Source organism: Vanellus vanellus (assembly GCF_965231255.1).
Source record: "Vanellus vanellus genome assembly, chromosome: 1".
Classification (NCBI taxonomy): Eukaryota; Metazoa; Chordata; class Aves; order Charadriiformes; family Charadriidae; genus Vanellus; species Vanellus vanellus.
In genome coordinates, this window is record NC_138905.1 from 118,104,730 (window position 1) to 118,130,759 (window position 26,030).

Here is a 26,030-nt window from a genome sequence, read left to right on the forward strand (position 1 = left end):
GAAGCTTTAAAATTTGCTGTTTCTAAAATATCTCAATTGAACTCAACATTAATATTCTAAAATCAAATATGAATGTAACCTAGCTAGGGCAGAACATTCTGGGTTTTGTGCTTACAGAGTGCGCCCAGCACAACTCATGATTTCATTATGTGTTATTAAAAAAAACAAAGAAACCCAGAAATAATACTTCTAATTCAAATACAAAACAAACCAAATATGCCTCTATAATTACTTATAGAAGAATAATATTTTACTGTATTGTTATGGTTTTTTTTCTATTATTTTCTGAAGAATTAGTGGATACCTAATATGGATTCTCACATTACCTCGAAATCAAAACTGTAGAAAAGCTGGAAAAACCCTGGTACTTTCCTCAAGTCCAAATACTGGTGTGACAGAAGGAATCTGTTTACCTTCATATACATGTGCTCCTCTGTGAAGGGAAACAATTGCTATTGTGGAGGAGAACAATATTCACAATACACAGCCACGCAGAAAAACAAATGGAACCTGTACTTTCCAGTGTTTCAGCTAGCTGTCAGAGCAGTATGTTAAGTACAATGAGAAGGGCTTTTGCTCTGAGGCTGTCCCTCCTCTTCTCTTCCCCAAAATGAAAAGCTTATTCAGAGTGCGCACAAAGCAGGTGAGGAGGTAAACATTCAACATGACTCTGATTTCAGCAAATCCAATGTTACTTCATTTACAAAACAGAAATCTACAGCACAGTAAGAGGCAAATTTCTCCACGTATTAAGCAATCATAATTTTTAACCTACAGACCAGATATGTCCCCCATAAGCAGTGACTGGATCAGACTGTACAGTCCCCATCCTTGGAGACTTTCTAGATCAGTCTAGAGGTCTGGAGGTTTTCTAGGATAAAGCCCTGAGCAAAGTAGTCTGCCCTCATATCTTTCCCTGCTTTGGATTTTAGCTAGAGTCTTCACAAGGTCCCTTTCCAGCCTGAACTACTCCCAGTTGCTAGGATTCTCCTTTGCAACAGTGACTTACATTGGTTCAGTGTCTAAGGACAAAAGGAGAATTGGGCCAACCTACTCTGATCTACTGAACGGGATCCACACACTCATCTAGTCCTTTGCTCCCCTCCACCCCAAAATTACGAGGAGGTAGTGGCTTCATCCCTGATGGGTCAGCCTGGTTTTGTACACAAATCAAAACATCACTTTCCACTTCTCCAGTAAGGCAGTCTACACAAGCATTGAAAGTTTTTCTTCGAAACACAGGAAAGCATACTTCATGGCTCCTACCAGTGTCACAGCTATCTCATCTTCTAGTATCGGTCACGGACATTACTCCATGCACCGTGACTCACTCCAGGAGTTCAACATGCGCAGTAGGTTACAGTACCTGGCTTCAGAATCTGCTGTGCCACACGAGCAATGTAGAGGGTCAAAGAGAAGGTAAATCTGAGGTTTGGCCGCCCGATTCCATTTTGCACAGCATCCAAGAGATACAGCAACTGCAGCACAAGAGCACAGGGGAGAAAAGCTTGAACCATAACCCAAACAATCACAACAGGAGAGCACAAATACATAAACAAACTTTTAGGATATTTCATAGGCCATAAATCAAATACTAATCCTATCAGGATTTCCATTCGTACAAATAAAATTTGTAAGAATTTCTAAAACACATTTTCCCCCTTTTTCTGCCCATTGATTATAACAGGAGGAAACATTAGAGGGAAACAATAGAGGGGAAACAGTGGAATAGAGGATAAAAAGCTTCTTTTAGCTCTTTCACCATATGCATGTAGATGGATGAGTAAAGCAGCCACTCTCCCATAAGTGTTCACAACCTAAAAGGTCTAACCTGGCAACCTATCAATTGATCTCAGTCTTACCTGACTCTTCTCTCGAAAGCGAGCTCCTTCCAGATGAGAACGAAAGGAAGCCAGGACAAAATATGCAGCTGCTCTCATGTTGGAATCATAGCTGCTAAGGGCAGCTACTGTTAGACCCAGGCCATTGACTTCGACAAACTTGTGACATGCCACTACACACTCTGAGTAGGAAGAGGGAAAGAAACGAAAGAAGGACACCCCGTGAATTATATTGACATGTCATAGAGTATATAACAGCACTATAATCCTTTAGAAAACTTCTATTCATCAACACCAATTTCTAGTTCTACCCATACAAACTATTACTTCACTACATGCTGAAGGCTTCTTCAGCTAACAAAGGCATTCCGCAAACCACTGTGAACAGGAATTCTTTACCTGGGCCAAAATTAATGTGGTTAGTCTCGTGTACATGAGACAAAGATGATTCTGCCTGCTAGACCATGCAAAGTTAGGAGTAAATTCTGTAAAGACATCACATATCTCACTGTTTCAGGAAAGTTAAGTACAAAAAAGAACAAGAGGGAAAATTCTCCTCCTTAAAACATTTTCTGGGCGCTTGATAAGTCTGAGCCTGAAAGAAACATGAGGATAGCCAATGAAAAGCCTATCTGCACTGAAGAGCTTCTGTAATAGAACGGACAGGAGAATAATACATAAATAAGCCATTAGCCACACCAGTTGTTACCATGCAGGCATAAGCAATTCTGCTGGTAAGGCATGCTCCAAACAAAGTACTAAACCATACCCCTGTGCCCTTCTGGGACAAACAAAATCCAGCAATAAACAGTAACCAGTCAAACAGAAAACAGAAAACACACCATTGAATCTAACATTTTTCTTCCATAGATAAGGATATCAATGCAATCAGGATTTAGAGTTTCTCATTTAAGGGCCGTGTGTTTTGAAGAGCTGGTGCCATTTCTACCCACTGATGTCTACAAATGACTTAATGTAAAACCTCCAGAATATCTCCTGTGCTATTTCTATTCCATTCACCAGTAATGGAGTGCAATGGCACCTCAGTTGTGTTTTACCAGCTAAAGCGCAAATGTATTGTGGTTCTGAGTTGAGCAACAATATTCACATATTTTCTTGTTATTCACACTGAAGGTCAAGAGGAAGTTTCTGAGAAACAAATATTCCTTTTTAAGAGGAGGCTGTAGTCTTACTGACAAGTACCTGTATTTGGGCCATTGATTTCCTCCCCCCCCACCACCTACACACAACTTTTATATATATATATATATATATATATATATATAAAATATATATTTATGTAAAAATCACAGTTTATGTATGTCCCTGCAGCAGCAGCTGGGCTGTTTCTCTCATATTTTCCTCAACTGCCAGAACTCCTACTTCAATTTAGTGACTGCCAATTTCATACCCAGCTCTGGTAGTCATGGGCCAGGCAACGGCACGGTCTCCACCTTCCAGAACTGCCTCCCAACCAGCCCACTGCTACGTGACCAATGCAAAGGCATCACCAAATTGCAATAACAAATCTTTTCAGTGAGTGGTTTTACAAGTTATTTCAATGCTAGCAATCACCATACACTTCGCTACACCGCTCCTCACCAAAGCACATCAAGTTTAACTGGCGTAATGCAAAACACCTCAGTCATTCTCCCAGTGAGCAAAAAGATCCCTCATTTGTTAGCATAGGATACCTCCCACATCGTCAGAGCTCGTACAGATACAGTTCTACTCCCCTTCTACTTCCAGGCACTGGGAAAGGCCACCACCTGACTGTCAAAGTAAAAATGGTGAGAGGAGTAGCAACAACAGGGCAGGAGAAACAGAGCCCAGACAGACACCTAATCTGTGCCTTCGACTACTTTCTGCCTGTGGCAAAGCAGCTCTGCACTTCCCACTCTTCAGGAAAGATGCAAGGGTGCAAGGTAAGCACTGGGAAATGGATGCTTTCTGTTAAATCCCAAGGGAACATTCAAAGACGATCTAAAACTCATCTGCCTGCAGAGGATTCCTCATCACTTATGGACATACCACACACAGCCCTAGCATATACAACAACTCCTCTTCAGTACAGAATCAAATTATGTGTTGTACGCCCTTTCACAGCAAGTCACCACAGGGCTCTCCTTCAAACTACTACTGTACAGCAACTAGACAGACAAAGCGGATAATTTTATGGGGCGGTAGCACATAGTGAAATCCAAGGTCCTCACTTCAGCAGTGAAGTTCATGCTGGTCACAGAAAGATTTATTTGGAAAACCTTCTTTCACTGAAAACATGCAGTGGAAATATTTTCCATCCAGCTGACCTTGGAGAGCGTGTTCAACAACTAACATAACATAACAAGCTGTTATTAACAAAATAGTTAATTCTATGTCTGACATACAGTTTGTTTTAAGTACCTTGAGAACCATGATGGAAAAGCTTTCCACAAGATGCTTATCAGAGCTAAAGTTAGACAGAACTTGCTATCTGCCCAACTCTAGACTTACTTTTTACTCAGTGAGCATTAAACACTGTGTAATAAGTCTACGATTATAAATTCAGCAGTTATATAACATCTGTGCACAGGGCACTGTGCAGCCAGTACACAGAGCAAATAAATAAAGAGGAACTGGGAATTCCAAGAGCAACTGACATGGTTTAGGAGCACGATGGGACTTGAACTCATATATCACTCGGGCCTTTTAAAAATGTCTCTTAGGACACAGACTCTCAGTGTGGAGCAGTTAAGAGAACTACTTTTCCCTTCTCCAGTTTTAGAATCAGCCTATGTTGGGATATCCACTGCCTCCACAGCTCCACAAGAACACGATGTGCAAGAGATCCCCCAACTCCACTGCTTCCCACACAAGCTGTTGTCTTCGCTGCCTAACTGTAGCGCTGCTGAGGCTGACCAACAGCCACCAAACACCTCCCACCAGTTAAGGTGGTGGCCTCCAGGTGGTGGGTGATGATGACAGGCACATGATAGCAGTGCGTTTTTCAACTACTACACTCAGGTGCAAAACACACTGGCTGTCCATGCTTTTCATCAGTAACAATCCTGAAGATGCAACATTAACTGGATTGTCTAAGATCTATCCTACTGCAAAACCCCAAATAGTTCTGGTACCCTTTTTTCCTGAGTAAACTAAAAGACAGGGTTTTTTACTGCTGTCAAAATTATACAGCATGGTTTACAACTATAGCTAAGTATAGTCTAAGACCACACAAAACAGGTACTGTGTTATAAGGCTACAGGTGAACAAAGAAGGACCGTTAATTATGATTTCACTGAAAGACAGTTATCAGCCTGCCAATCACTTCTGATGCTATTGTGGAAAGCAAAACCCAGCTGTAACTACACACAGTGGTTAACGATCATCAACATAGGGAGGGAGCTGGTTAGGAAATTCCTTATGATACTTCCCCATTCTATAACCACAGCCTGTAACAGGCCAGATCTTCAGTCAATGCAGTCATGGTGACCCTCACAGCAATCAATACCCCTGCAAAGATTCACTCAGGTCAGAAAACACTTTCACCATTCCCCAGCAATGGTGGTTTCTGCTTTACGCCCAGAGAACTCCTCCAACATTGCAGGGTATGTTCTCCAACCTGCCCCCTACCTCTGCCCAGCTGCCACTGAGAGCAGAGCTGAAAGGAGACGATCACAGCTCCCAAAAACTCAGCCACAAAGCAGCCTCAGATCAGAGCAGTCTGATCAGCTGCAGGTGGGGCACTGCATGTAGCAGCAGAAGATACCATCCTTCTCATGCCCGTTTTGCTCATCACGTTGCTGTAACACCATAGCTGATTCAGAATACAGCTCTACATGTTCACCAGAAAAAATATAGCCTTCCAGTGGGGAATATTCTCTACCGATCCCTCATGCTATTTTATAATTACATTGTGCTGGGTTTTGTAATATACAGGATTCTGTTTGATAGATCAGAGAACTACTTTTTGTCTCTTCCAAGTTATTCCCAGTTCCAGTTCAAAAACCTCTCCTCATCTTAAGCAGATCAATCTCTCTACACAGGGTTAACCCACAACATTTAAAAGAGCTATGAGGGAGCACCTAGTCCTCTGGACAAGAGCAGCTTGGCAGGAACACCCGTCTGCTGCTACATTGCTCTATTTCTGAGTAGCCAAATCTCACAAAATATATTGCATTATTTGGAAAAGTGCTTTAAAGAAACCCAAAAGACTTTATGATATATATTTCTTCTCTCCAAAGCCAGGCACAAATTTCTTTGTAGCATTAGCTCTTAGATCAAGAGTAACAGAGCTACAGATGGAGCCATGCAAATGACGCTAAATATCAAAGAGAAACATTCACTTTACCTGGTCTGGTCAGTTCACTAAAGAGCTGAAGTAGAAAACAAGGATCGTAGAAGTCATCAAGACTCTTGACACTTTCATCTCGATATAGCGACTCTTGTACCTCCTGAAACCAAAAACAAACCAGTATTTGTACAGAACACCAATTCCCAGTTTGGTTTCAAATTTCCCCAACCACCTCATCCCATTATAAAGGAAATGATAATAAACTTTGCAAAATATAATGCAACACAGGGTGAGACATCCTTGTGTTTAAATCTGGCTTTCACTACCAGGGTTCCAAAATTATTTCCTCTGACTAGCACAAACAGGCATAGAAGCATGTTAGCAAACTGTATGAAAGACTGAAGAGCCCATTGTCAGTGGATCCTTGGACAGTCAAATTTAACAACTGTTAAAAATTCAAATTCTGGTATTACTTATACATGGCAATCTTTTCAATTCTACACAATCACACCTGCCAACAAGATGTGGTCTATATATTGCAATTAATCTGAAAAGTGTTCCCAAATAATTAATTCCAGCCCTCCTATGCATTTAAATTACTCTCCTGAAGTAAACATATTGCAATATATTACACGAATGCAAGAAAGAAATTACTAAAGTGAAAGGCTCTTTTTCTACATCAAAAGAAGGATAATTCAGCAGTCTGAACCAAAGCACCTGTGATGACAGCAGACGGCGATGCTGAGGGAAAGACAGAATTGTCTTCATCATCTTTTCTCGATCTAGCAGACACAGAATCTCCTCCATGCTTGGCTGCTGCCATAGTGACTTCCCTAGACTCTTGCAAGTCTTATGATGCTCCACAGCAGCTGGACCCCATAGCAGGATTCTTAAACATTGTTAAGAGTAAAAGCATTAGTCAACAGACTGCTAGCACTGAATGAAAAGCAATTACAGAGGATATAAATTAGTATTTAAATTTTCTCTTCACTTGTACTTATTATCCTGTGGGAACTTGAAATTAGAACTTGTTTCCCTGGCAACACCTTTTTCATCCATCCAAAAGCTTTTCAAGTTCAGTCTGAGAGTGTCTCATTAACTATTTCCTACCCTAATAATCAAAGTCAGAACTTCTCAGAAAAAAAATACTTTTTTATTTAAGCTATAAATGCAGGTAAGTATGATAGCAGCTGCATGAAGAGGCAATGATCAAGACCTGGTCAGACAAGGTTGTCCCAAATGCAATTGATATTTCAAACCAGCATCACCGTGGGTCAGTAAAACCCCTTACTCTCCTCCTCTGAGTTGCTCCTTAGACCCCACTTACTTGCTATTATGCTTTAAGTGCTATTGATATTGCCATTTATTATGTGGGTACTGCCAGCAGCATGCCTTACTGTCAGTGAGGCAGCTGAAGGGATGGTGTTAGGCTTCTTATCACCCAGAACCCGAAGGCTCCCATTTGTGACACAAGCTGAGCTCTGCTGGGTTGCATGTACAGCACTTTTCCTGAATGTTCCCTATATTCACTCAAACCCTTCAGTGCTGGGATCAAGTGTAACCGAGTGTCTTGCTACCAATTCACTTCAGATTACAATATGAAATTGTTTTTCCTTTAAATAGCCTACAAAAGTTTCAAGACCTAACTACCTCTGAAATCACTCTCCTCCTCGCATAACACCCTCCCATTTGCAAACACTTTCAGTAAAGATTTACGCAAGATGCAGCTAGTGCCAGAGCCCTGCCTTCTGGAAGCTTCTTCAATTCTGTGCTAACAAGAACCTTCATTTCCTGTCCCCCTTCACAGGCCGCAAGGATTATCTATATTGTCAGACAAAGGGAGGTTCCTAATTCAGAGTCCTGTCCAGCTCCAGCTGTCTGAATCAGTACTCTTGCATTGCTGTTAATATTTATGCCCATATCTCAAAGACAGAAAAGCGCATTTGAGCAAGGCAGAGCAAAACCACCAGTGTCTGTAAGAACGAACTGTTACTAACAGACTTCTCTGTGGACTGCTTGGGCACAGGGCCTGAAAAGAAACTTGATTATTTTATACAATACATGGTTCTCTCTTATGAAGCATATAGACGTATTGCAAGGCTGTGCTATAAGGAAAGATACAGTTCAGACTGGTGAAAGACAAGGAAGGCATCGATACCATGTTAGTACCCCAAAACTAACAATACATGTGTTCACGCAAGAGGTTATACGCTCACTCCTCCACTGGCATATTCCTCTCCTCTCCAGCAAAGCACCACAGCCGAGTATCACACATACAGGGGCAAGGTCATTGAAAAGGGGAAGGGCTGTGCCGAGTGGTGAGTCCTGTATGCCAAGGGAATAGGGAAGGGGGAGAAGTCCTACACTAGCAACTTGTGCTTTGGCCTTCAGCTGTGATGAAATGCCTATAGCGGGTTCTTACTGTAGAGAGTGACGGACTAGTGAAATCAGACAGTTCCTCACCCAACCCATGCCCGTGCCCACCCAAAAGTTTGGGCAACACACGAGAATTACGTTAAGAATAGGAAATATATGGGAAAAATGTTTCCAAAAGCAACATTCACCTCTAGGTTTGACCTTACATACTGTTTATCTCAGTTAAAAATAAGTCCCTGGAAAAACGCTAGTTGTGAGATTGCTTATTTGCGTGTAGTTAGTCGACCAAAGGAAGGTGGTCAGCTTACCTGGAATTTATGAGACTTTGATTATTCTTCTCATATAACCGAAGCAGTAGCAGTACCTTCTGATCTAAAAAACAAGATGAAACACAAAGTCAGTCACCTATGAAGATGAAAACCAGATATAGTAGGAAGTATCTTTCCCAGGCTAACACACTTACCTACAGCACTCAGCGTAGCCCCATAGGCACCCAGCAACACGGCAAGGTGACTGCTTTCACAGAGAGAGGGGCTGAGTTTCACAACTGTCAGCAGTATATCCACCAAGGCCTCTGAAATAAACACACAGCTTTAGCTTTGTTGCTCTCTCAGTTAGATAGTGCATATATAAATACCCCTACACATATATACCCTCTCTAAATAGAAGTACACACAGTACTGTACATTTTAGATCAAGATCTATCTCTAAGTACCAAAAACCATTTCCCCAACTACACTAAAGGATGATTATAATGCATTTAATTCAAGTGGAAAAACTTTTTTGAAGACATTAAAAGAGTGTTTCCAAGCTGGACACACAAATATTATTGTGAGGTGAGGTCCACAATGTGGCATACTACCCTGCAGAAACTTTCCATGTGTACACATTTGCCCTCTAGCTAAAAAGAAGTGCTATCCCCTATCCTACCTTACCGAGTTCCCTCCTCTCCCAGGAAGGCATCTTAAATTAGCTCAGGAGATGCACAGAGTAACTCCCCAAGCTACTCAAGAAGTTACAGCTAGAACTCGTAAGTTCAGACCTCAGCTGCAGTAACTTATCAAAATGCTTCTACACTATGCATCATTGCAGAATCCAATTTGTTAGCAAGCTACAGGAACTCTGTCCTGGAGCGTACAGAAATTATCCACCTTTATTTTATAACTAGCTGGAAAACAGATCAAATAAATGATAAGGTTACTCAAAGGCATATAAGGTATCTGTGGCAGATTCAGGACCCGAATTCAGATTTCTTTACTCCCAGTACCTGAAAAGGCACAGCCTTTTCCCCCTAGTATCTACAGGAATATAAAATGTATGTCAAAACAAAACAGACCATAAAGACAACAGCCTGTATGATGCACTCTTGACACCAAGTTTCTGAATTACTGAAGTTAGCCTCAAATAATCCACCTTGCTGCTCTACAGACATACATTCAAAAGGTTAAACACACATAGTATGGAGCAAAATCTATTACTTATTTTTAATTTCACTAAATTTGTGATTTCACAAGAGCTTTTTGCTATTTTCAGGCGATTTACAACTTTAAAGTTTGTTTACATGTTGCTCACAGGTTCTTTGAATCTCAAAGCCCTGAACAGTGGGGAAAAGCTGAGGTGTAGGCAAATTAAATGACTGGTTCAAGGTCAGGCAGTATTTCAGTTGGCAGAGACAAAGAAACAAAGCCAATCCAACACATGAACTAGCACCCAATTTATATTACTCACGGAAGGATATTCCTCGTGAAAGGTTGCAATATCAAATACACATGAATTAAATTAACATTTTTGATACAACTTGCAAAATCAACTTAAAATCTTCTGTATCAATCTATTTTAAAAGAAGTTTACATGTCACATATATTTCTAAATGAACCTATCTGCACCTATAAGTGATTTTACACTAACAGCCTCACAGAAACCAAAAGAATCAATTCAAGATTTCAACAGGGTTTAAAATCAACCAAACAAAAAGCCCCAAACCCACCTTTTCAGTATTTTTAGAAAACAAAAGTGTTTAAAACTGGCAGCCATAAAATGAATGCAACATTTGGATCCAAGTAGAGATAGAATTTAAAATTAAATGCTAATATTCTGGAATTGCTTAATAGCTCTGCAAGTATATGTAGGTGGGTAGGTTACTGGATGGATAAAATACAATGCGAGAAAGACAAGATTACTAAATATAGTTAAAGGGAAGAAGATGATAAAAAATACCTCTTGTCTGGATGTTCATGCCATCTTCTTCTCTTGACCTTAGTATGGCTGACAAAAATAGAGAGTGCTGCGTGACCATCATGTGAAGTTTGGAGAGCTTGACTAATCTCTGACTAAGTGAGGATTCTTTCTTGTATAATAACTGAATAGCAATGTTCAGGACTTTCAAAAATGCTTCATCTCTGTAGCGGTACCTTTAGGAGCAAGGATCACAGAAAAGTCAGACCCCCAACCCAAGCTACAGAAACCAGCTTGAAAAAATCTGTTTAAGAAATGAAAGCTTTGCAAAGAAAGCAAACTTAGTAACACCAAAACAAAAAAAAAAATGAGCACACATATACCTCTTTCCCTGAGCCGTTTTAAGTCTTTTTAAGCTATACTGGTATCTTAATTATAAAAAAATAAAGGAGAATCAACACATAGTCACACTTGCAGCTGCACTGATCTTAATAAAGGATTAAAATTTTGCCTACTAACCCAGATTAACACTTCTACCTCCACAGAAGGTAAAAACTAGCTTAGGATAATCTTTTTTCCTTTATTTAAATGGTCTAAATTTAAAGGTGAAAGATCTGATTCTGCTTTCATATGAATTGTATTTAAGAAATATCTTAAATAAAAGAAGTTATATGAGCATAAAGCTTCTTTATGCCAGTTGAAAAGAAGCTAGTCCAGCTATCCAGTTAGCTATGGTAGTTGTGCTAACTGGAGCACAAAATCCAAATCTGCCTGCAGCTGTGCAGGTTCAGGCTCCAATGAAGCCAGTGGATGCGACATAAAGTGCACCTTGAGAAACAAGGAACACCACCAAATTTGACAGAATTCAAGGGAGACAGGGTGTTTCCAGTAAAATGCAGGACAAGGCCAAGTGAACAGAACTGTACGTCCTACAGTACCCTTGGTGTATCTCAAAATTACTTACTTGAGTCCTGTCTTCACAAAGTTGTACCAGTCATCTGGGTCCACTTCTTCAACAAAGTGCTGAGCATGCAGTAAGTAGAAACAGATTGTTTACATTTAGTACATAGAGCTTCTACAGATCATCAAGACCAGCAGTTTTTGTTCAACAGACACACTAACAACACGCAAGCCAAACACTCAGGTGGGGTGATCAAAGGATAACGGGGAAGAAAGCTCTTGGATACAACAATTCTACTTCCTCATTCAAATGAAACCGCAAGTCTTGTTTTGTTGGTCCTGAGATCAAGGGAGCAAGTATGCAATTAAAAAGCAAGCTGATCTGAAGGTACCAAAAAACCCAGTCTTAAACTCTTCGCACTTCCAAAGTGTGAAAGGAATAAAAAGTCAGCAAGTCAAAGCAAGAGATACAGGTACTGGGTTTTTGTGAACCTACAATATGTTTAAGTTAATCAACCTTTGCATGCGGCAAACAGGGGTGACTGGGTGTACGTGTTATTAACAAAAACAGATCTTCCCTGAAATACTATAAACCACAATAAACAACAATTGGTTTTAAGAAGACTGACAGCTGCACATGCCAGCTGTCCCAGTGTTAGCACCAGTAGGTGCTAACCTTGTCAGGCCTGCAAACACCATCAGGGTGAACGTTATGAAGTGGTGCCTCAGCTCCTGCAAGACTCCCATCCTGTACAACCAATCATGTACTAAAAGGGAGTCTCACCAGAAGCCAGCAAGAAGTCAAAGGCATTTACTGCCTGCAGAGACCTTCATTTTTATGCCTTGCATGGATCCACCTACCTTACTGAACTACAAAACAAACAGTAGTACAGAGGCAATGATCAAGTAGTGTTCTTTATGATCAAAGTCTGGATTTCCATGATCAACCAGATTTCTGCCACAGAATTCAGAGGGCACCGTAGGTGGGTCTTGTCAGAAGTGTCTCTATCACTTGTTTTTTTTTAATAAAAACATCCATTGGCAACGTTTGATTTTGAGCACTTGAAAACCTCACACTCTGATTTTCTAAACGGACTGTAGCAGAAAGCCATCATCATGAACAACCGAAAACTGCTTCTTATAAAGGATTAGCAGGGCTAAGTTAACACTGTAAAAGCTATTAAAAGCCAACAGAAGCCATAATCTATAAAATAGAAAATAAAGTCCTGTCTGTATTTACCCAAGATAGAAGAGTACAGTAACATACATGGACACAGTCACATTCTGGTAATGCAGATAGAGAAGACTCACCAACAGTTCTTCTAGCCTCAGCAGCATGGACCTCTCCACTTCTTGCTTGCTTTCTTCTTTGCTGCTGTTGTACATGACAATTAACCCCTTCATGCAGGCTGATAACAGGCGTCTCCTCCAGGAATGCAGCTCTTCAGAGTTTTCAAGCACTCTAGATACGGCATCTGCCACTGTCCAACTGCAGAAAGATATTTATTTATTTATTTTAATGTTATAACATGCTTTACATGCTTTTTATATATGCTAAAGATGTCTTGTTGCCAAAGCTTTGAAGTGACAGATTCTCTGAGGAGAGGATGCTATTGCCGTTCACAATATTTGCATTCACACATATCTATCACAATGCTTTATGGGACAAACCTAGTCCTGAAACAGGGCAACTGGATTTGCCTACCTCTCATTATTTTCTGCATTCTCAAGAGCAGCAGGAAGCTGGTCGATAAGCTTTCGCAGCCCTTTGCTTTCTGAAGATGGCAACAACTTTGAAAGAACTTGCAGTTTCACAGTGGTCTCATGCGATGCTTCTGTGTCTTGAAATACACTGCAGAGCTCCTTCCACAGAGCTTTCCTCAAGACAGGTATAACAGCTGATGCAACTGTTGGGAGAGAGCAGGGGACGCAGGTTTCACCATCTAAGTGTGTTAAGCAACAACAGACTTATAATTACAAAAGTCCCAAATCACTTTTCTAATCAAGCTCCAGATTACTTAGTTTCTAGGAAATTACACACAGTAGCTGCTAATGTGCTACAGAGAAACACGCTCTGTATTGCTCCATAGCAGCATTAGGAGGTATTTAGCATATGTACCAGACAACAACTTGCACACAGCTGAAACGATTAGACATAAGCAAACAATGCAAACCTTGAAAAGAGGGACAACTTCCTGATAAGAGGCCTTGTCCTTGCATCTCAGGAAGAATGAAACCTTACCAGTTCTCTGACCCTGGGCTCAAAGGAAATTTTCTCTCACATCAACAGACAGCTAACAGATACCTTATAAATCAAGTCAGTCAGACAGCAGTTTCCCCTTCTAGTTTCATGCACGAAACTAGTTTCTAGTTTCCCTTCCCCATTCACGCACGAAACCACCAGTGTGCACTACATGCTAGAGAAAAACTTAGTTCTTTAAACGTTCCTCTACTTTCCTGTGTTCTGACATGGTCTTTTCACTACTTGAACTTCTCCTAGATAGAGCTATCCTTCTCCACCAACAGCTACAGTCAGCCTGCTTCTGTTGCTATTCACATTTCTACGGAGTAAGAGAAATTAAATCAAAGTGACCCTGTTCTGTCAAGTTGAATCCTAACTCGTAGTTTTGCTAGTAGAAAATTTAACAGTCTTGTCAATTTAATGCTGCTATTCGTTTGGAAAGTTTTGGACTGCCAGCTTAGGAAGGCTTTACTGTAGGAAGCTATATTTGGAGATTTATTTCAGAAGAAAGTCTTGGACTCTTACACTAGTAAAAGTGAAAGCTTACGTTCTGCAAGACCATATGGCTATGGCATTCCACTCACCAGACAGTGTTCTATCTATGCCCAAGAAAAAGTTTTTACCTCCTATACTAAACTAAGATAAGCATGAAGACAGATTTCCACATGCGCTAAGTATTAAATAAGGGCTTCAAAAGAGAAAACTGGGCAACAGCAACTGTAAGAGTACTTTCCTTCAATCCAACAGTCAACCTTCACTACAGTTCTTTACATTTTATGCTGCAGAGGTACTTATAAGACAATCATTACAAGTTAGACCTGTAAATTTTATCACCACTACTTATTGTGCAGAGGATCCAAGACTTTAAGGCCAGCAGAGCCTACACTGGGAATTTGGCCTCCCGAATCACAAAGAGGTATCAGCTGTGGCTTTACCTGTGGCAGGTCGGGTGAAATCATACTGGTCTCTGCACTGCAAATACACATTAATGAGTGGAAGAAAGCTCTCCATGTTTTTCCTGAGGTACTTTCCAGTGGCACTGCTCAGACACCACAGCTCAAACTGCAGCAGGTGAGTCCTACTGTGTTTTATCAGCATGGCTACGATGGCAAGGGAGATTTCTGACCTCTGGTTAAGGCAGTGAACGTGCACCTCTACACTGACTGCGTGTGCAAGGACTGGCTCGCTTTGGAGAGCCTGAAGGAAAACTTTCTCCAAATCTTTGCTGGCTGATGCTGACATCAACATCCCCAAAGCTTTAATGTGCTCTGTGGATAGCAGTAGTTCTCCTCGTTGGGGCTGCCTTTGGTAGCTCACTATGAGGAGTTGCACCAAAATCTGTCCGTAGAAGCTTAATTGTTTCCCTTTTTTAGGGTATTTTTCAGATTTCTGAGTAGTCAAGCTCATCTCAGGAAGTCGCAGCATGGTTAAAGTGATCTCCTTCAGCTGACCTGCAGCCATGTATATGTGCAACTCCTCCAGAGCCTCTAGCTGGTGAGACTTCTTGGGAGAGACCTGGCTTGTGTCTTTCCCCGCAGCCTGTAGTTCTTTCAAGACACTTTTTGTGATAGCTTCAAAATACTTTGATAACACATGCTTGTGATCCATGCTCTGCAGCATCGGGGCACCCGTTTTCAACAGCTGGAGCACACCAGAATTGAGGTGAGCTGACAGAAGCTTCACAGTGACAGGGTTTAAACTGTGCTGAGGAAGAGAACGTTGCTCTAAAGCCAGGAACCAATTCTCCAGCATAGGATGTCGGAAAATCAACAGGAGCACATCTTCTAGTGTCTGTAACAAATGGTTGTAACATTATCACTGAATGGGTAACTATAGTTTGGGGAAAGAAAAAAAAAAAATCATTCATCTACCTATTTTCCAGAGCATGTTTATTACAGTTACTGAACATGAAATTGGCTATTAACTGGTCAGAGGATAAAAATGTTAATGAATTACAATCACATAAATACCATTCTTCCAACACTTATGATGTGGGAGGCGTGCCTTCACTCAACATTCTCCACACGTCTAAGCACAGTTCCAGGGGAAAACTGTATATTGTGGGGTTTGTCAATACAATTCCATTCTAATCTCCACAAATCCAAAGAACAGATGAAAGGGGGGCAACAATTCACTCCTCCAAGTACATAGGTTTCATAACCGGGTTTTACACAGGGCTTAGGGAATACAATTTCTTCTGCAAAGGTGAGTGATCTGTCAGGACCTCTCCTGACTGTATTCGAGCTCAGGGGTGAGACTGTGGATGATGCAGCTTGGCCAAATCTCAAGACAATAATTTTGTAACTGCTAGAGCACATGCTCAAAGTTTGTAAGTCCTCCTCCTAGACCATAACAGCATATCTCTGCATCAACCAGTTTCCATTCAACACAACTCTGTGAAATACAGAGCGTACAATAACTCCCTGCCCTTCTGAGGACCTGGCAAAAGTTATAGTAATACTTCTACAAAGCAGTAAAACCCTATTCAAGCCTTTATACAGCAAGCATGTGACAAACACTTTAAATCCTAACTGAAATCCCAGAAATCCTCATGACTATTATCAAGTTGCAGCACTCATAAAGCCTGATCCCTGCTAGATCACCTGTCCTCTGTCACGTTTAGCCAGTTCCATGTTTTGGTGATCGGTGAAAATGTATCAACGTAATTTGTGCTCAGAAATCATTCATGTTTAAGATAATTTTCTTTAATTAATGGTTCAGCAAAACTTATGACTATTTCCCTAGAGAATAAATCAAATCAAAGTTTACCAACAGGTGAACTTCTGGCCTGTGTATCAAGGGATTTGGTACCTTGTCATTTGAAGACTCTTCTGTAATCAGAGATTCCTCATCCACAAAGAGATCTGATTCAGTCTGACGCTCTTCTCGTTTCTGCTGATTATCCAACTCTATCTGATTTCCCCGGCACAACAAGCTGCTCAGCAGGTCCACATAAAGGTCAACAAGGTGAGGACCACAAGTTTTACTAAGCTGTGAAAATAACAGATTTGAGAAAAGAGAAGGATGGGAGCAGAAGGATAATTATCCAACAGAACAGAAATCAACTAAGAACTTCCTAGATTCCAACCTTTTCTGTGGAAGGAATCACTCCCATCTATAGAAACCTGATTCTAAGAAAAGTCTCAGGGTGCCAAATAAGTATTTATAGATTTTCATCTATACTGTGACTTCTGGCGTAACACAGACCAATGAATTTCACTCTCTGGAGAGTATTCTTATGGAAACCCAGGAGCTAGACTAAAATCTGGAGTTTATCTGCACTATGCACAGATCAGTAAGGTAACCCATGCAAAGTAAATCCAAGTCTCCTCAACAATCAGAAGCACAAACATTTGTTTACAAATTAGGTGCAGGTTTGGTGCTCTATAGCCTCAGTGAGAGCCGAGTATGTGAAAAAACTGCAGAACTGAATCACTAAGTTTTAACAGCCAAGTCATCTGTATTTTCTGCACTAAAATAAAACAAACAAACCCACAATATCATCACAATACTGCTCTTACACTGCCGAAGTTCTCCACTGTGGATTTTAGGTAGAGCAACACATGCTTTACTCCTAACAAAAGCTGTTCACACGGGAGCTGGGAAGCCAAGTCTCTCAATTTTGTCTGGATATCATCTTCTAATAAGGTATTGCTTCCTCTCTCATAGGCTTTCTTTAGCAAAGTGGTAAATACAGAATCCAAGACCACAGCAGGTTCTTTGCATACCTCTTTGCATTTTTTAAACTGTTTAAAATGGAAAAAAAAACATAAAAGAAAAATAACCATGAGTATGAATCGGAAGTTTCTTTAGCTACCTCTGTTTTGAAATTACTTCTGTGCTGAAAGCGGGACTGAAGCTCCAGGAACATACGTGTACACTCCTGCTATCACAGAGCTAGTCAAAGGTGTCCCATGGCAAATCTGTACATGGTCACTGCTGGATTAACAGAAAAACACAGCAACCCCCAGCACAGCTGGTCCATGCATTCCCAACCCACACCTGGGTGAACTCCAACCACTGTAAACTGGCTCCTCTGGCCACATCATACATTATGCTACACTCTGCCTGATAGGAGCTGTAGTCTGGGTGATTGTGTACAACCTTTGAGCCCTGGCTTCACTTCCCAACCACAGCATTAAAAAAAAAACCCACCCTTGAGTAAATTTTTGTCTCAATGTCATCAAGAAGCAATACAGAATAAGCTTAATGTAAACGCACTTTCTGATGAAAACGTAACCTTTATACACTGTGACATTTTATAGTAATACTGGCTCAAGCATTCAAGTGACTTCAGGTATTCCATACCACAGGTTCCTGAGATTGCTGGGGTATCCAAAGTTTATAGTACTGGTTAAATTGGTAGAGCTGAGGATACTTAGAAACTTTCAGGGACTGCAGATCTTTATCATAGAGCTGGAACATCAAGCAGAGGGCGAGGGGTTCTCTCTGAGAGTGTAAGAGGTCAGTGAAAACGGCAACAAGATACTCTACGATGTGTGCTCCTACATAAGCAAAATAAAAAAAAAGAAAAGAAATTTCTGTTGAGAGAAGTAATCTGCATGAGCACAAACACTAGGGCAACCCTCTTTCCTTAAACCCTGGGCAAATGGCCATATAGCATCATTTAGCAAAATACTGAATAGGATTAAAAGGTGTTTGTGGCAAGCTAGACAAGTGTTCCTGATCCAGTGTGGTATCTGGAAAAATACTCCATACAGTAATCCTTGTTGACATAAATAATCACCCCACTTTAAGATACATGCTCAGGTTGGCCTGTTTACTTCCAGACAAGCATAAAACTAACTCTGCCTTTGCTGTGTTATGCTAAACTTGTCTGTATTTGGACGGATAAAGACCCCAGCCAAGCACCACCTAAGAGGACAACTGATTTGTACTGGGGGAACACACCCAGGTTTACATGCACTGGTTAGATATGTAGGATTTTCTTTCAGAACTGGGACTTTCAGTCCCACCCCATGTGCTACTCAACCGCCAAATATACACAGGACTTAGGTGCTGTGCAGTTGGCAAATCCTGCTCTGAGGCCAACTGCTGCCCCTGTAACTCCACACTCCAAATCCTTTCCTCAAGGAGGTGGCAGAACTTTGCAACATTCACCCCTGGAGCTTCATCTCTGAAGAATTTTTCTTTGGAAAACACATCCATTTTCTATTCAACAGTACTGTCCTCTTTCCTACTGACTGGTCTCAGTGGAATAGCTGCCTACAGCCATTGAAACCATCTTCCTTTCACGATCTGCACACTCTGTGCTTAAAACAGTTATTGAAGCGCAACTGCCTCCAGGCCAAGACTGTCCATGCAGGGACAGTGTCTCTGCATTGTGTCTCAGTCCCCATTATACTGTGCTTAGAGCCTGGGGTCATTCTCCTCCTCCACTTCCCTGCATCTCATCGAGGAAAGGTGGGCTCTCTTTTTCGAACCTGGAAAAGTTTGTTTTACCACAGTAGGAGCTCTCTAGAGTCAAATGGCAGTTTATAGAATGCCTGCATTTCCATCTATTTTCCCTACTCCAGAAACCAAGAGCAAGCTTCTTTAAGGTCAGGAAAAAAGGACAGAAGCACTTCATAAGCTTTAATGCCTCTCTTGAGCAGGGAACACCACGGATCTGCACCTCCTTCTGCTTGCAACGAAGATGATAAAATGTCTCAAGGAGCTCATTGGGTAAGAATGATCCCACTTCCACTCCACCAGCATAGACAATACATAGAAACAAAAAATTCTGTACCTGTTCCATTTTCAGTCTGAAGCAACAGTATATTCCTGACTTCTAATGCAGCAGGGACAACAGCACTGAATGGAAATGTTTGGACAATCATGTCTTCGTTTAAAGCGAACCCAATTTCTTCATCTAAGCCATCACTGCCCTCAATTAGGACATCCACCATATCCAGAACATCTATTAAGTGAAGAAAAAAGGTAAGCCGATGATTTAGACTAACTAGAAAACAACAGAGGTAGAATCCAACACTCCAGGAATACAAGGCAGCTTCTGAATTCCAAAAGCAGAAAAAATTATGAAAGACATATTGGTCTAGCAATGGGGTGAATGGGGTGAATGGTAAGTGCAACTGTAAAAATCACTGCCTCTTACTGTATGTTTAACTTTACTTTTTGCCTTTCAACATTGCTGTCCAGCTGACAAAAGTAAGGGAGGGGAAGAGGTGCATCACCTACTGCTATCTTTATGGCATTAGGTAAAGATGATCAGAGAACAACCATGACAGGAAATGAGTATGAGGAAGTACGAAGGAAGCATGAAGGAAGCAGCCATTTCCCCATTAAAAGAACATTCTGAGCAGTCCTTGAAAAGATCCTCCGCTCTGTGGTTAGAGAACCACACCTTGGTCATGAAAGAGTCAAAGACAACTTTAACATACAAAGAAGATACCATGTATTCCGTGGCTGACATTACACCTCTGTAATACAGTCAACTCCAGGCAACTTAACCATCTGCTACCAAGTGTTAAACTACCTCAATTATCTTACATTTATGTACTGCAAAATCCTATGCATGGACTGTTACAGCAGAACAGCTAGCACATGGTAAGTTGTCCAAGTGTCCACATCTGCAGAATTCTGAGTTTGTCTGCAGTAGGGCTGTGACTGGTCCCAGAGAGCAGGAGCAGCAAAATTCCAGCTGTGCGCCTGGGAGTAAGAACATTCCCTCGGCACCCCAGACCCTTTCTCTCAGATGAACAGATATGAGCAGCCCCAGGGAGAGGAACTGTAATAGTTTTCATTTTAGTTAGAAAATGCTGCTGCAGAAGCCTGAAGAGAGACATTTAAAATACTGTTAAAACAGCTTAACTGCATCAGAAATTAATTTTGGAGGTAAGGTGATAACTTTGCAATTCAGGCTTCCACTTCTAATACTAAATACAACTGGAGGACTGAATCCTGTAGGTCCTTACTTAAGCAGGATTTCCATAGTTATCAGTTTGCAGATTAGGGCTAGAAAATTTATCAACAAAGTCTTGGAATTCTCTGTTGTTGAGGGAATCACCACATACCATCAATGTGAGAGATGGGGATGCTGACGTTATCAGAGTCTTGTTTAAACATATTAACTTGGAGCATACTCGCTTCCTGTACAAGGTCTGCTGCTTTATCTGTATATGGATAGGGATTTGTCACCAGTTTCAACAGGACCTGTTAACAAAGGTTGAGAGAGAAACATAAAGTGCACAGGCTATTAAGTCTACGGGATCCATATCTTGTTAAGAAAGACTATGCTCTAAAAGTGGTTGGAAGCTGGGAAAGTTTTAGGAAGACAGCTTCCACATACTTCTGCAGGAATCTACCTATGGTTATTGCTGTACATGGGACACTGGGTTTGATGGAAAAAGAAATGTCCACTGCAATTTCACACCTGAAGTACTACCACAGACTAAGTCCCTGGGGAGACTGCAATGAAAAGGAAGCACTAGGCATTTAACATCCTGAAAAGTAAACAGGAAATATAAACTTTTCTTGTAAAAGATTACAATTTACTCAGGTCTGATAATTTTGGCAGATATTGCCACATAGAGAGGAGATAAGAGCTACCCACACACAGAATACTCTACTCTTATAACAACAATGCTGTAATAACAACTTATCTTTCTGAATTTAATTTTCCTCCAAATCATTTCACTGTCCTCCCACCCAAGACAAGAAAGATGTCAACTCTGTATAAAGAATTACAAACACTGCTTTTCTCAGAATTCATTCACTGATCTTTGACAGGTTTCTCAACAATAGCAACAAAATAATTAGTTTCCATTAATGCTATTCTTGGCATTGTTTATCCAGCTAATTTGAACAGTTGTTACCCTTTCCAAAAATTGAATCACTGCTTCCTTTTTGTCTTCTTTTGTATTATCCAAGTGCTCCAGCCAAACTGAAAGTTCCTTCCATGTGTACTCAAACACTCCGCTGTCACGTAAAACCTGTTCAGAAAACCAAATGGAAGGGTAAGAAAAAAAAAAACAAACCACAAAACCAACTTAAATACAAAACCCCCCAAAAGTATAGATCTTTTTGTATAGCAATCTCATGTTTTCTTTTTCTTGGAAAGAAAAAAAAGAAGAGCAAGTTTATGAAAAGAAGTATCTGTCATTCTCACCCTCACGGTTCAAAAGGCCTTATTCCCACTCACCAGGGCCACTCTAACTCTGTAACAGAGGGCAAAACTGAATGCATTTTTTATAACAAAATCTCTGAAGACTGTATCACCTGACCTCAGCCTAACTAGGACCAAGGCCTAGTGTCTTTGTCACAGCCATTCGCTTACTGCTTTCTGAGCAAAAGCAGTAAAAAGTGAGGCATGACTATGTTAGAGCTGACGAATGAAACACGCTGAGTTTGGCGAGACACAGAGGCTCTGTAGGAAAAGGGCAGGAAGCAGTCCTGGGGCAAAGGAGGGCTTTAAGAATGACCAAAATAAGAGGCAAAACATGGCTTACTCTCTCACTACTGGGAAAATCAGCTGAGAGCAAGTTCTTTCTGGTCCTGTCTTCTCAGAGCCTCTCCTCCTCTCACCTGCTGCCTGCAGCACTAATCCACTTGGTTCCTGCTCTCACAGTGACCACGTTTATGGGATGGATCCCATACGCACCTCATTCAAGTATGCTGCCAACAGCTATTCACTGGATTGGACAGCAAGCGCGTGGTGATCTCACTATGAACATTCATTCCCATGCATCTGGAATACAAGACTTCTACAAGCACTCAGGGCACGGGAACCTGCTTCAGCACATGACAGGGCAGTACACACCAGACTCAGAGGCCCTTGTGCTACCTGCAGTGCTGTTCACTGCAGCAGCCTCTCTGCCGCTTCCTTGCTCAAGGCGTACGGTGCAGGGACAGAGAGGAAGAGAGCTGGCTGCAGTACAGAGCCACAGCCAGCACCAATCCATCTCACCGGTCCCAGCCTGCAAAAGAGCCTTATATGTTGGACAGCTTCAGCGGAACTAGTGTGTCCCCTGACCCATCACATGGCCTAAAACACAAGATGTGTCCCCTGCAATGGGGGCTACTACAATGCTGTCTCACACGCTGGCAAGGAGGGTCTCTCCCCAAGGCACAGCCAAACGTAAGAGCCGGGATAAAGGCTAGAAGGACTTTTGGTCCAACCACATAGAGTCCTTCTACTGTCAGCAGTCAGTCAGCACAAGCCCTGCTGAGGTCAAAGTTGCCTGGACACAGAGCATTCGTTCCCTCCACTTTAGTAAATCTTATTCTTACAATTTCAGGAGAGCAGGCTATACTGCTTTAAAAAGGTTGTACATCTTCATACCATTATAGCAAGAAACAAGAAGAGCCATACCCTTAAAAACAGCCTGTAGGGGGGCTTTTGAAAACTACTAAGGTAATATAAAGAAAAACCACTGCTAAATTAAATCAAAATCTATCTGTGCTTAAAAGAGTAGGGCAGATGGGTAAATAGTCAAATGAACAGTGGATTGTGGCCACAGCAAAGTCCAGAAGGAAGCGTAGGCATACTCACGGTTGCTGTGGGTGGTGAGGTAGACACAATTTTACTACAGTCAAGTAATAGGGAATAAGATATTTTTGCCCACTTTCATGCTATCTAAATTCAGGCTCTTATTTGAGGCACCTAAATTAGGAACTTGGTGACCCTATGCTCTGTCTGTAAAAGAAAGAAAGGAGGAGGAGGGAGAAGAGGAGGAGGAGGAGGAAGAATGGCTGTCCGAAGGACAATCCAGATGACAGGCAATTTGAACTGCACAGTGGTAGAACCACCTGCCCCTCACTCTCAACAACAGAAGAAACCTTGACCAGCTTCCTAACTCTGGCATCTACGTTAAATGACTGTAATTATGCAGGATGAATTCGTCTGTGCCTTTGTTCTTCCTCACACATAAAATACAAAGGAAGCTATCACAGCTCATTTGCTCTACGTTTACTCTGTGTACACCACCATCAGCTATAAAAATAACATCACTGCTTACACGAATCTGACAGGATAGTTCATTTAAAGAAAGAAAAAAAAAAACACGATTTATTTTTAAATAATTAACTATTTTTGGCAGTCTTGAAATAGAAATACATTTGCAGCTCTCATGAAAACAGGCAGGAACAGAATGTGAAATCCAAAAACATGCCTTCCGATTATATGGCACTGCTGAAAAATAAGCAAAACACGCTCATTAACATCTATTCTTAGCAGCCTTTCTGCTGACATAACTGCCCTAACTTCACTGCTCCTGTATTCTCTTCAGGGAATACGAAATAGACTGAATCTAAAAGAGGAAACAAGAATGAGTCAGGCAGCCCACATCTCCACTCAGCAAAAGAATCCAAATACACTAAAAAAAAAACCCTGTACTGGGTAGCTTTTGATTGAGATATTCATTACTGTGAGAAAAAGTTAACCTGCCTTTAATCCCTTGCAGAGATCAAGGGCAACTAGTACCTAATTCAATCACTGTAACTTTGGTGTGGTGGTTTAAACACTACAATTGCACCCTGTGACTGAAGCTAAATGCAGAAATTAAATGCACAAAGCTATATACAAACTTGTATGCCATTATTACCATGGGACACTCCACAAGGACCCCTGTTCAGGCCTTCGAACAGCTTTCTGGGTTTTCTTTTGGGGGGTACAGTTGTTTGGTTGGGTTTGTTTTTCATGTAGGTCTCTACTCCTACTTAGATAACTAAAACATGCTCAGTTTTAAAATGATACCAGAACTGACAGCCGCTGGTGCCCTCATGAGATTTGTAGTTGATCAGCACTTGTGAAAAGTCAGATAACTTACAGAAGGGGAGATTTTAATTCATTTTTAAGACAGAAGTACTCTTTGCATCAGAGGCTATATCAGACTGTAAGAAACAAGACTATCTTGCAAGGCCAAAGCAAACTAGCTAAGGCTTTAGGAAGGCTAGAGTGATGAACTACAGATTAAATAAACGAGCATAAAAAAGAAAGATAAAAAATAATCTCTTCTTGATCAACACCAAGACCTTTACAGGTACAAATTACATTGGTTTATTACAGTATCAGAATTAATTCAGCCTAGGGAGGGTGGGCGGGCAAACATTAAAGACATTTTCCTTGCTATTTCATCAACTGTTGCAGCAAATTCAGTTGACAGCATTTACTTTCAGAGAATACTTAGCTAATAGGTAGTTACCTTACAGCGATTTCCAAGAACAGTCACAGAAAATGGGAAGGACAACAGTTGGCCACACAACTATGCAGTAAAGATATCAGCTTTAAGAAAAATTTTAGAACACAGAAATTTTAGGTTAATGAGATATAGTGAATATCCTGATATTTCAGATCAAACACTTACCTTGATGATCAGTTTTTTGGTTGAAATTTTCAGATGATAATGGTTACTTGTAACAAACATTTTCATCAGTAAATAGAATACTGATTTTTCACCAGATACCTTCTCTGTCTCAGAAACATCCTAGAAGAAAAACATATTTAAATTCCCCTGGTACAGCAACACTGTCCAGGATTATGTTGCACTGAAGCAGATATGTAATAAAAGTATATTATTTTATAGACCTGCCCAAAAAAAAACAAGGCCAGAAATGAATGGGATCATTTATACTATTTTGCATTCAGTGAACCAGGAAACTGAGTACAACATTTTTTTTGAAAGTTTAAGGAGAGAGAAGTAACAGAAATACCAATACAAGGGTCCAAGATAAAGCCACCTTCCTCTACAATCATCCATCCTACTCCTATTTCTGTTCTCCCCAGGATTCACATTTCCTACAAGTACTGTCTGAGTAAGAAATATAGTAATTTAAGAGACTGATCCCCAAATAGGAAAACAATGCAAGTCACGGGGATGCTGAACGCTAGGTGAACATCAAATGACGATCCTTCAGCTACCTCCCCTGCTTTTCTCACTGACTTGCATTTGATGTCTAACAACCATAATCCTCTGTAACATTGCCAGATTTAGCTTTTATCTTTTCTGTTAAAACATGTCTATACTAGAAGGGTAAAGCCACAAAAAAAATACTTTAGCTTCTTTGCCTGTTCCCGGGTTTTCCTTCACTTGCTCTTAACTCTCCACAGTTCTCCTTTGTTGCCAACCAGAAAGGACAGAAAATCTCCTACAAAGCAGGGTCACAGTCACACTACCATGGGTCTCTGCTTCCTTCCAAAGTTAGGCCTGCTCATTTCTCCAGATGTGAAAAGCAAGGCTCTCTACAGCTCTTTTACTTTACAGGC

At 41.0% G+C, this 26,030-nt stretch overlaps 1 protein-coding gene across 1 annotated transcript in view; it reads right to left on the bottom strand.

The window, feature by feature from the left end:
* The window catches only part of URB1 (URB1 ribosome biogenesis homolog), a 56,565-nt gene that overhangs the window by 8,059 nt on the left and 22,476 nt on the right, over nt 1-26,030 (bottom strand). Inside the window, exons 15-33 of the mRNA XM_082485535.1 lie at nt 25,132-25,251; nt 21,643-21,759; nt 20,842-20,980; nt 19,557-19,727; nt 18,116-18,312; nt 17,329-17,553; nt 16,619-16,798; nt 14,743-15,598; nt 13,271-13,472; nt 12,877-13,054; nt 11,630-11,688; nt 10,708-10,901; nt 8,954-9,064; nt 8,799-8,862; nt 6,832-7,003; nt 6,172-6,274; nt 1,863-2,023; nt 1,367-1,478; nt 327-433 (exon numbers count right to left, since the gene is read on the bottom strand). Of these exons, the coding sequence (XP_082341661.1) occupies nt 327-433; nt 1,367-1,478; nt 1,863-2,023; nt 6,172-6,274; nt 6,832-7,003; nt 8,799-8,862; nt 8,954-9,064; nt 10,708-10,901; nt 11,630-11,688; nt 12,877-13,054; nt 13,271-13,472; nt 14,743-15,598; nt 16,619-16,798; nt 17,329-17,553; nt 18,116-18,312; nt 19,557-19,727; nt 20,842-20,980; nt 21,643-21,759; nt 25,132-25,251 (3,468 nt within the window). The remainder of the gene's footprint in view (nt 1-326; nt 434-1,366; nt 1,479-1,862; nt 2,024-6,171; nt 6,275-6,831; nt 7,004-8,798; nt 8,863-8,953; nt 9,065-10,707; nt 10,902-11,629; nt 11,689-12,876; nt 13,055-13,270; nt 13,473-14,742; nt 15,599-16,618; nt 16,799-17,328; nt 17,554-18,115; nt 18,313-19,556; nt 19,728-20,841; nt 20,981-21,642; nt 21,760-25,131; nt 25,252-26,030) is intronic.